Below are 12,312 nucleotides of genomic sequence, written 5' to 3' on the forward strand. Positions count from 1 at the left end.
AGAAAACTAGGCCACGGCGCCTGATAGCATCATTTCCAAGTGGCCGACAGTGTTTTTTAACGTTTTTTACCTGTCGGAGATAAAAGCGAAAAAACTCCGGAAAAATTGTCCGTTAAGAAAGTCGCGCCGCTCGCGTGGCCTAATTTTCTCACTGGAAATGCTCGTCCCTCGGCGGCACCTTTTTTCCCTCGGCGGCACCTTATTTTTTTTTTATTTTTTTTATTTTCAACGGCGTTTTTTGGGGATTTCGCATTTTTTTCGAATTTTTTCGAAATAATATTCTGAAAATAGATGAATTTTAACACATTTTGATGCAATAAAAAAAAATTGACCGGAGTCCCCCTTTAAAGTTATAGCTCTCGAAAATGAAGATTTACAAAATTTCCTGTTGTTTTGATGCCAAAAAAACGAAAAATTGAAAATGAAAAATATAACCAATTTTCAAAACCTAAATTTTTCCAGTTTCATGGTTTTGTCTCAAAAATGGGGTTGGCGCTCAACGGGTCGTTTGAGATGAATCGGTTATACCTGTAAAATGCATATTTGCCAGGGAAAATATAGATTTGGGAACTTTGGGCCACTCGGTTCTATTATCTCTGTATAAAAAATGTTCTTCACAAATCCCTGAATTCAGATTTTCAAATATATTCCAATCATGTGGATTTCTGACTCACAAAACTACAAAAACAAATTCTGTTCCCATTTCAAAGAGAACCGTTTTTCCATTTGTATTGTTCCTAGACATTCAAATAGATTCTTTGTACTTTCAATACAACCGCTCCTCTCTCATATGATCCAATATAAAGTCCCTTTAGAATTTTCAATATTTCCCCAAACCGGCATTGTTATTGTATACGGGGTTTGAGTCGTTATTAGACGCCTAATGGTTGCACCGATTATATAGTCTGTCACTCCTGTAATTATGCCAGTTCATCATTCATAATTGTTGTGAAGAATGAAAAACGATGCGTCGCAGCAGGGGACGAACAATGAGAGGACAAATTAACTGCAATATCCTTAGATATATGTTGTAATCTTGGTAATCGTTTTTCCTTTTTTTTTGTATTTTCCAACAAAAAAACTTGTGAGAAGATGGAAAACAAAGAATTTCAAATGAAGTTTTTCGCGTGTCACAAACCAACAAAAAAGCCAATTTGAAATTCGCAAATTCTCCTTCAAAATGTATGCTGCTCCAGCTTCATTCAGATGACTCTCATCTATCTTTTTCCTTAGCCAAACACAAAAACCAACAGGGAAGTTTTGATCTTTTGTCATTCGGTAGCAAACAATAGCATGTCTGTCAGACAACGTGCCATGAATTCTTGATAACAGTGACAATTCGAATAATCAGTGGTTTTGTTGGATTTTGAAAAGAACGGGTAGATTCAGACGTCATCTGGACCCAAAAGACGTCATTTTCTAGAAACAATGGTCATGAAAGTGTACTGATGCTGAGTGGAAGAATGATGTGAAAATGATGCGACTCGGATCAAAAAGAACAAATGATCTGGAAATAAGCTTCTTCTCCGTTCATGGCGGGAAGTTTTTGGTAGACCTTGGGACACGAAAACAAGATTTCGAAATTTAATGATTCGAAATTTAAGGATTTCGAAATTTAATGTTCAAACTGGTGATTTCGAAAGCCAACATTTGAATTTCGACATCCAAAATGGGAAACAGGTTTACAGGTTTTTCGATAGCTCATGTGGTTCTCCTAATTATTCGACCACATTTATTTTATTCAATGGTATGATAAGTTCTGAAACTTTAGAATACAACACAGGATTGAGTATTTCGAATTTCAGACAAAGATTTAATTACAGTAAACCTGTAATAGAAGGGCCCCACCACTGTCAAGTTTGAGATTATCTGGGTTCCTGCCAAAAAGTTTGTCTCGGTTCCTGCCAAAGATGGGAAAAAGTGTTTAACTGATAAAATGTTTATTAGAATATCATTAACATCTTATCAGTTGACATATTTTTGATATCTTGAATGGGGGCGAAAAGATTGGCTCAAGGTTGAGAGGATTGGAGCCCTTCTATTGGAGGTTTTACGGTAAATGTTTAATTTAAAAAATGTCCGAATTCCGAGTTTATGCTTGTCCATTCAGCAGATATCAAAGATATTGAATAAGAATATTGGTTCTAGTTGGTTTTTTGGAATTTTAAAGAAAATTTTAGATTCAAAATATTGAATTTTTGAGAGAAATTGGATTTTTAAAAAATTATGGATTTCAAACTTATGTTTAAATGTTACATAATTTTTCGCATTTTATAGCCTTTTATAGCCATTTATTTTATAGCCATTTTTATAGCCATTTTATAGCCTTACAACGCTCTAAATCCAATATGTTGGATTTAAAAAAAAGAAATTTCAAAGAAAAATCGGATTTTAAGGTTTTTCGATTTCTTTAAAACTGAAAACTGGGTTTTTTTTAATTGGACTGATAAGAAATGTTGAAATGTCAAAGAAACTTCGGATATTAAATTACCTTGGATTTTGAAGAAATTTTCGCATTCTAAATTACTTTCAATCTAATTCTTTTTAATCCAAAATGTTTTAAAGCTTTAAAATGTTTTAAAATTCGAAAAAGTTCTTACTAAAGTTTTATTTAGAATCCAAAATTTCCTTCAAAAATCAATAATTATTAAATTCAAATAATTTTTCGAAATCCAGTTTCATTCTTTAAATTCAAGTTTTTTTAAATGCAAATGGATCTTGAATATTTAATTATTCCGAACATATTTTAAATTTTTTTCCAAATATTCAATCTCCAGTATTGATACCAATAAGACATCAATATATTCACAGGAAGTGATCAGAAATCAGATGAAATGTAAAATAGATTTGATGTTGCATAAAATTAATTCAAATCATTAAGTTGCTTATTCATTGCTATTTGAAAGGAAACGAAGCACTAATGTAATGCGTTTCCCTATTTTTTTCTAGCTTTTCAGTTGATTTCGCTCGAATTTTGGAACCACGGTTGGATTTATACATTTGTGAAGGTTTTGAAAAACGGGGAAAAATAAAAATTCTCCTTTCATTCCATGTTCAAGTGAAGTTCATTAGCGATTCCCTTCTCTTCGCTGCTTTATATTTTCGTTTCTCCTAGTTTCCCGTTTTATTGGCTTTCCGATTTATGCGAAATTGGATTTTTAGTTTCTTTCTTACGGACAGCCTAGGTTCACAGCTTCATTTTCATTTCATTTTTTTTGTTCCATTCGTTCTTTTCCCTTTTGTCAAAAATTTGTTTTCAAGGTCGCTAAAATGTTTGTCTAGTCTCCACAAAAAAAATATAATAAATCTTCCACAGCGCCGCTTTAAAAAACATATATCTCCTTCGAAATTCAGTTTGTTCTTTCTGGCGAATTCACGAATACCCAAATTTTCCTTTGTTGTCCGGCCAGAAGAAAAAAAGTGGTCGAATCTATACAACTTCCTTATTTGTGGGCCGTGTAACACGAAGCGAATATTTGTGGTGCGGGGAGTGTGTGCGGCCAGTTCCGGCGGCAAACAATATTAATATGCCATATGCTAATCTGGGTCATCAGAATGAGATGGACGTCGTTCGCCAATTCATGTTGCATTATTCTTCAGGACTTTTGTCCCCCATCGTCCGGAAGAAAAATCTCATTGAAAACATTTTGTATTCTTCCTAGCGGTGCCTGGAGTGGGTTCCGCTGCATTATGTATGTTTTTTTCTTTTCTCCGTGCTCCCAATTTTTGTGCTCTTTCTTCCCAGCATATGCAATTTCAAAGTCACAAAGTTGTAATGTTTTTTCTTTTTTCCCCTTTTTATATATTTTTAAAATAAAAGGAAAAGCAACATTTCAGTAATTGAATCATAGATGCATCTTGATACTGATATTTCTTTTTTCCATCTATCGGTAGTAATTATGCATCAATCAAAAATTATTAAATCGGAAACAATTTGTGAAAACAATGATAAATTACTGTAGACACTGAGAAAAAAATTTAGATGATCAGAGAACACCAGAGTGTTGATAACAATGTTCGAACTGATGCACCGCGTTATCATGAGAGAGAAAAAGAGCCAGCTGGCGAGTCACATGGTCAGAAATGAAATTAGTTGACTTTATTATTCTTTTCACTTCATTTCCTTTTAAATATTTTTCTTCTATAGATTTTTATAACGTACTATAGGAAAAACAAATATTTGAAAATATATAAAAAGCGAAAAAGTTTGACAAAAGTTAAGGAGAGAAAGAGAGCGTTCTTTCGAAATATAACGCTTTCCCAGCGGGATTACACTGACTTCTCGTTGTCTAGGAACAAGTTCTACTAATATAATTGTTTGTTGGCCACCCTATACATCTTTCCCGCACGGGTGGACAATCTTCTTTTACCTCGTGACCCGAACGTAAAAGATCGGGCGAAAATCAATAGACCCGAGAAGGAGACTGTTTTGGCAGTTCGGACAATTTCTCCGAAAGGATCAGGTGAAGAAAAAAAAAGCGACAAGTTCTAGAAGGAGAAGTTGGCGTTTTTACGATTTCCATTTTCAAATGTGACATACTAGGAGCGCTTCTGCTCTTCTTTTTCTTCAACGCTCTCTCCCTTTGCTTATCGATTCTCTCGTTCTCTTCTTCTTTATGCTTCTTTCTCCTATTACTGCGTTGAAAATAGCCCCCCCCCCCCCCTAGCATTTCCTACGGACCCGTTTCATTTTGTTTCACATTCTGGACCCACACACATCTCCCATTTTTCAGAACGCAAAACGAGCGATTCTCGGGCACGCCCTGCAATTATGAATTGGAGGTTTCTTGGTGCATAAAGACATTTTTCAATCCTGGATTTAACATTTTTTAATCATAGGTTTGCATATAATGATTTGGAAAATATTGAAATTTGGAAAGTTTCAGATTTTATTATTGCGGGAAACTCATAAAAATTGGCAACATTGGAGGACGACACAAAACCCGGGACGGGGTTCCTGGTCGAGGAGGTTAGTCCAGGAAAAACTCTTATTTTTTGTTTACGAGCGTAAGATAATATTTGAAAGGGATTAATCTTGAATTAGGGTAAAGCCAAAGGAAGTCAAAAACTTTGTTCGAATGACTGAACCGAGATTTTAACTATTATGAAACAATTTTGAAAAATGAATTGCAAATTTTCAAAATTCTCCGAAGAAGCTTCTCGAACCTTTATTAAATTTTTAAAAAAATTATTCGCAGTCGTAACGTAGTTTTAAGTTTTTCAATCATTCTTATTTTGAGAATTCGAAGACTTTAAACAGGTTTCTCTATGAATCGTCGAGATCTGATTTTTGAATCCATGATTTTTAGGGGAATTTTTCTAATTTTGACAAGTGATATTGCAGTATTTTTTCTTTTTAATTCAATTTTGCATTTTCGGCATTACTTGGGAACAATTCAAAATTGGTCTTTAAAGCGTCTCTGTAATTTTTTGAACTCCAAAAAAAAACAAGAAATTGTTTTATTAACATGAAAATCGATTTTCAGGTGGAGTTGGAAGAAGAAAAGCCGTCTACGGAACCCTTACGTCAACATGGTGAGCTTTTTGATTTAAGAAAAAACTTAAATTCAAATATCAAAAACGAAACTAAAGTAAATTATCCTTATTCTACCTAAGACCTGGTTTTGAATTTCTGAAGTTGTTTTTTAAACTCAGGTATCTCTCTTACTAAATCTATCCTTCAAATATAGGAGTCCATTCCCATCCCATCAATTCCTTCTTTCCTCACTTTCTTTTCCCTAAATGATTTCTCAGAATGATCAAAGAGAATATCTGCCATAAGATTATAATCTTCCGATCTCCTAATATGAGTGCCCTCGTAGAAGTTTTGCCCTTGTCGAGGATCTTTTTTTTCATAAAAGAGCCTTCACATTCCGCCCCATCGAGTTTCTCTCTTAACAAGTGGCCTTCAATGAAAAATTACCAAGTCAAACACGAGCTATAAAGCTTTTCTTTGTCGATTTATTTTGCGTTCAGATGACCTTCCGTTTTGAGAATCTTCTATGGGAAAAAGCTGTATCGAATCCAAATTCTGCTTTGAACGGCGAGATGATTTAGGAACAAACAAATACTCTCCCCTTATTTGGATTGCATGTAGCTAAGCACATAGAGCAGCTACTCTTGATAAAAGGAGAAAGAGACCGGTTTCGGAGTTTGACCAGCTGAAGTGTCCACACATTGAATACTCATAAGCCAGAACGAAATTGATAGGAATCTTCAAAAAGCTCGCCCCTAATAATTTAGAAAAATGCATAACTGGATGCACTGGTTTACTCCGAATTGTTTAGATTTTCCTATTAGTTTGTCATCAGTAATTTAATCATGTGGTGATGGAGTAGAGAACGGGTTCGTTTATATTCTGAAATATTATAGAATTGGATGCATAAACAAAAAGTGTTTATTGCACATCACAACAACATAATGCAGCTAGTTATATCTGAAGTCGAAAACGATCATTTTAGATATAATTATGAAATAGATATGGGATGCAGAGAGATACAGAAAACTTCTAACTCCTCCTCGCTCCTGGGCACTCCTGAAACGTGCATTTTTTTCACTTCCCGATGGACACTTGTGTATTTTAAGTCCCAAAAAATAAATAATAAATAATACTTCAGCAAAACAGAGCTTCGTTTTTAGAATTTACAATTTCTGGAACAAATCCAACCAAACGTAATGAGCACCTTTTTGGTATGGAACTTTCCAGAAAAGTTGTCTATTACAAACACGAATTACTTTTTTTGATAAGTATGGTTAGAAGCTTTCAGAGCAGTAGAGAATGTCTGGAGTATTTTTCAATGCCTCCAAAATTGAATTGTTTTATCAAAAAGCCCGAAAATATTATTTGTGTTTGGTCCGGTGTTTTATAGATTTTGAACTTTCTATCTAGGATCCATCGTGTATTGACGTGGCAATTTGCAAATAAATAATCACAAATTCCATTCAAACCCTGACTCATATTTTTTCCATAACTCTCATTTTTGCATAACCTGTTAGATCGAAGGATTTCGAACATTTTGCGTATTTTGAACTTTAGTTCGTCCTCTTTTTTTTCTCTCCCTGCAAAACCGAACGAGATAGTGAGAGGCTCTAGAGAAATGGGAAAACGTCGGAATCAGTTCGGATGGATTGTGGGCGGCACTGTATAGCCCCGCCCCCTTTTGGGTTTCCGTCCGGCCCGAGGCATTTGACTGCTCGATTCATTCCGTGCCTCATCCTCCGTGGTGAGCGGTCGTCTTCCTCTTCCTCTCTCTCTCTCCGTATTCGATATTAAAACTATAAAAAGTTCTTCTAGCGACAGGTTTTCGCCGTGATCTGCAGAGTTCCATGAAGAAAACATCTGAGATCATCGTGAAAGCCAGTTGCTTAAGAGGACTCATTGTGAAAAACTAGAGAAAAAAGTCTCGTAAGTTAAAAAAAAGTATTTTCAGGCACGTTCCAGCAGCAGCAGCCCTCCATAAATGATAAGAATGTGGAGGTTATAAAACAAGTGGAACGGATAACACAAGACTTTAAACGTAAAGCCAACTCTATAGACACATGTTGGGTGACAACACTGGAGAAATTAGAAAACACTTTAACCGCGATGAAGGATGAGCTTTTCAATCCCAAGGAAGACCGGGAAATCTCAGTGATGGGTCAGATACTGATTGAGGAGACTTCAACGCGGGCGGCTAAGCTGGTCTATGAGGCTACCGATTATCATAGAGACCTTCAGCACACCATTCTAAAATTGGGAAAATATATTAACACAGAGTTCGAGCATCCCACGAAGAAGCCGTTCAGACCGTCGCCGGAGTTGGAAAGAAAAAGGAATAGGAGGGATATGGGGTTCGCGTTGATTTTTGACTATATGATGAGCACTGGACTCAGCTCTGTTGGTGATTCTATGAGAAAGGTAAAAAGAGCGAACACTTGGAAGTGATGTTTCTGATAAAAATGCAAGATGCTGCTCTTTAAAGAAGCAGCTTATGTTAGTCAATGAGCAAACAGCGCAAGCACAAAAATCAATTTATGTAGCTAAACAAGAACCTTTTGAAAGTTGTGTAGCAGTGGTAGTACTAATAATTTTTGAAGCACCCAATCGACACGATACACTTTACAAATTAATATTCGCCCCCTCTAGTGTACACTCCTGTATACAGTAATTGAAGAACATGGCCACCGGCTTAACCTCGGTCATAGAAGGCAAACAAGTTTAATATCGAACCCCCTCACGCGCGGCACATTTCTTTATATGACAGGCCTGAACGATGGGGAGAATGGGTTGAAATCTATATAAGGGACAAACGTTTATAATCCTTTAATTGGGTCTAGTTTCGATAGGGAGATTCATAACTGTTCATATCAAAACGTTCATCGCACAGAACACAATATTTTACAGTTATCCATCTTCGAACAGTACTTTGATACGTTGAATGTGTCGGATCCGGAAAAATTGAAAACGATAGTTGAAGATCTACAAGGTGGAGATATTTCGTCGTCACTGGAGTTTATCAAATCGGCGCAGCCTGCTGAAGAGCATTCGCTAAGAAAATCGTTACAAACTCAGATGATCATCGAGTGTATAGAGATGGGTGAGTTGCGTAACAATGACAATAAGAATTATGATATGTCGAGTTAGATTTGATAATAGAAATAGACGTTTTTTGGGTACAGAAATGGAGATAAGAATGGGAGATATGGAAATGTATGACCTTTTGTGGCAATAAAGTCACAAAAAATTTCTGACACCCATTCAAGACAAATCAAGGGATTACCAAGGCAAGATTGATAGAAAAAAAGTTGGTCCCACAAAACCTACAATAATAGTCAATAGAATATACAATGACATATAGTTTTCAGTTTATTTTGCTATTTTGACCATTTTTAGGAGTCTGTAGCTCGGATGTCAAATTTCCTATCACTTTGAACATTTTGAAGGGTGTAAAACAGACCTAGATTGAAAATTCTGGATTTCTAGAATTTTTCGAAAATACCTTTTTTCAGCTATTTGCCAATTTTTGAAAGACCCCTGTTTTTCAGGTTTGCAGTACAAAAACGGGAGGAAAAAGCGTGTCTTTCAGAAATTCGTACATAACTGAAAAACTATAGGTTTTCTAAAAGTTATGTGAATCCAAAATTTACCATCTAGGTATGTTTTACACCCTCCAAAATTTTCAAAGTGATCCGAAACTTAGAAGCCGAGCTCGAAGCTCTTGAACACTGTCGAAATGGCTCAAAACCCACTGAAAATACGTTGTTGTAAGTCTTATTGACAGTTACCGTATATTACTCTCACTTTTCAAGAAACTTAGAACAGCTACGTGGCATTAGGGCCATTTATCACAGATATCACACTAGTCACTGTTTCAAAAACGACATAAATTGACAAGCCAAGCCAAAGAAGATACAGTAACATACCAAAACGCACCAAAAATTCTCAATTTTCCAAAAAATATGCAAAGGCATTGATCCGATATAGTGCACTTTGTACTCTCCCTCGAACTCTCCTATTTGCATTTCTTTTGATTTTGCTGCTTTCCTGTTTTCAAGTGCTATCTTTCTCTATCTCTCCATCTCTGTGACCCCCTTCTCTTGTCATGATAATATAAAAAAAAAACTAGTTTTGCAATGATTCCAGGACTCGAAAGCTATGGTCGAACTGTAAAACAACTGAAAGCGTTCGTACCGAAGGAAGGCGAGGAACAACGACAATCGCAGAGATTGGTAGGAGCACTTGTGATGGGTCAGGCAGCGAAGGAAGACGCACGATATCGGAATCTGTTTGATCAGAAGAACAAGGAAAAATTGGTTTCCAGATTGTCAGCGTTTTTCGTTCCTAAAGAGGCTCCGCTGAACTTGATGTTAGTCTGAAAATGTATTTCCTGCTGAAAATATTATTGTTCAGATTGAAACACGGATTCAAAGGTATCAATCAACTAACAGACTTCCAAGATTCCGGCCTGCAATGGGATGTCTGGATGGATTGGGAACTTCCATTTGATACATATTTCCATGCCAGCCATTCAGTGTTCACGTGTCCGATTCTCAAGGAGCAGTGTACGTGTAACAACCCTCCGATGCGATTGACATGTGGTCATGTTATCTCGAAGGATGCAATCAATCGACTGACAATCAATGTTCGGAATCGGTTTCCAAGGTGAGCTCTCTAATTCTGAAATACCTAAGAATTGGACTAACTTTCCTTTTTTGAGACAAAAAGCCGAGTGAAGTAACAACTAGCTTTCACGATGATCTCAGATAAGCATTCTGGTTATTGCTCTCAGATCAAGGTGAAAACCGACCGTTAATCACGATGGCATAGAATAATAATAGTCAAAAAAGTAGCAGTTTTGACGGGGGGGGGGGGGAGGTGGGGAGAGGACACCGGCGGAGAGCGCGTCGACACTGAATGACTGCTTTACGTCGAGGCCTCTGCGTTTTCCGATGTGGGCGGAGCTCCCGGGGCGGTGCCCCCACCCCTCTGCCCTTCTTCTCCTTTCTTCATCTCGTCGCGATTGCGTATTCGTACGATCGATCAATCAGATTTTGAAGCAGCACACAGAAAACACTCACAGAGCGCGGAAATAGTATTTGGGGATGAGAGAGCTGAGAGAAAGAGAGTGAGAGACGCACACACTTGCAGAGAACGTCTCTGACACTCTCTAAAACACACACCTCTCTAACTGAGTCTCTCAGCTCTTTGACCATCGGGCACTATTTAGAAAAAGTTTTCCAAAATGCACGGTTTAGGGGGAACAAAGGGGGAAATGTGGAAAATTGGGAGAAAATAAACTGAACCAAAAAAATGAACTGAAAAAAATTGGCAATTCTAAATAGTTGTCAACTTTGAGCCAATTTATCTAGGCTACTGTCAAAGATATTAAAAAAAAATCAACTAATGAATTGTTCATCATAACCTTATGAACATTTTAAAAGTTGACTGATTTTAGATATCTTGGATAAGAATTGAGATAATTGAGCTCGAACTTGACAGTGGTATATCGTATATAAAATCATCATGCAGATCCAGACATCTACGATTCAAGTGCCCCTACTGTCCAAAAGAGCAAAATCTGGACAATGCAAAATCAGTGGATTTCCACGCGTGGACCATTCCAGCAGAAAATGAAGATGAAGAAGCCGAAGAGCAAGTGAAATTTTTGCAATTCGTGGAATGACCCCTCATATATTCATGTTTTTTTTCAAATATAAAAATCTTTAGATTTCGCTTCCAAACCTCAGAAACCAATACATGTGATTAGTAAGGCCTTTTTCTATTTGCTACCCCGTTTTTAAAACTTTTTGTAAATAATTCAGTTTATCCTGTACAGCTCTTTTTTTTCAACCTCATGTCTAATCTCAAATCAGCTTGTGCACTTGTAATAAATTATGTTTGAACCCAAAAATTAATATGTCAGGTGAAGTGAAGTACAATTCTTCGGCAAATATAGGGTCTCTCCTCGTTCACATAATTGAACGAGATCACTGGGATTAGGGACAGGAAGTGGCTCAAACCAGTGTGTGCTCAACTCGTGGAGTGGTCTCAAAAGGTCATGACTGTATACTAATTAACATATATGAAGAGGGTCCCGTTCTCTAAAGCATTTTTTCGGAATACACTGTTCAAATAATGCGCATATATTTAAGACTCCTTCAGATCTTTTTTTCAATCTTTGACCGTCGACGGACGTGTTGCACATGTTTAAACGGCGAGTGGCTCTTTTTTTCTGTTTTCTTTGTCTTCCAGGCAATATGTTTGTTTTTCGGAAATGAATATTTGTGGTTGGGAAGACTAGGAGGGTTCCAGAAAGCGGGAGGTTGTTGATCCAAAAATATATAATCCTTTTCATCCAATATATTGCTTTCAACAACAAAAAAGTGTCCGTCTCTCTCCCTCTATTGTACAGTTGGCTTTCACAAACCAACTTTCAAGGTGATTCAGAAAACAGAGAAAAAGAGAGAACCAAGCTTTTTTATAACAACATATTATATTGCTTTTTTCGCCTCCGCTTTTTCGCCCAGCGCATTCGACTTGTTGGAATCGTATGTATCAAGGACAGAACTGAGAAATCAAAGCGGGGATTGAGAACAACTGAACATTACCATCTGAAAACTAATGATGCGGTATGCATGGGAATAACAAAAAAGTTTGGGGTAAATTCCAAATTAAAAACACCGTAATCTTTGATGAAAATGACATTTGATCTATCAGAATACCATCCAAAACTAAAATTCCCCGATAGACACTACCGTAACCCAGAAAAAAAAGATGATAACTCATCATAATTCCCCAAGAGACAATACCGTAACCCAGCGAAAAACTTTTTC

General features: G+C 36.6%; 1 protein-coding gene across 1 annotated transcript in view; it reads left to right on the forward strand.

Annotated features, from left to right (window-relative positions):
• The window catches only part of CBG02109, a gene marked incomplete at both ends in the record, with an annotated part of 12,533 nt that extends 1,371 nt beyond the window's left edge, over positions 1-11,162 (forward strand). Inside the window, 6 exons of the mRNA XM_002643825.1 lie at positions 5,487-5,535; positions 7,431-7,897; positions 8,384-8,576; positions 9,623-9,845; positions 9,890-10,141; positions 11,009-11,162. Coding sequence (XP_002643871.1) covers positions 5,487-5,535; positions 7,431-7,897; positions 8,384-8,576; positions 9,623-9,845; positions 9,890-10,141; positions 11,009-11,162 — 1,338 coding nt within the window. The remainder of the gene's footprint in view (positions 1-5,486; positions 5,536-7,430; positions 7,898-8,383; positions 8,577-9,622; positions 9,846-9,889; positions 10,142-11,008) is intronic.
• Positions 11,163-12,312: the final 1,150 nt, after the last annotated feature.

The sequence above is a fragment of the Caenorhabditis briggsae genome (assembly GCF_000004555.2).
Source record: "Caenorhabditis briggsae complete genome, chrX, whole genome shotgun sequence".
Taxonomy (NCBI): Eukaryota; Metazoa; Nematoda; class Chromadorea; order Rhabditida; family Rhabditidae; genus Caenorhabditis; species Caenorhabditis briggsae.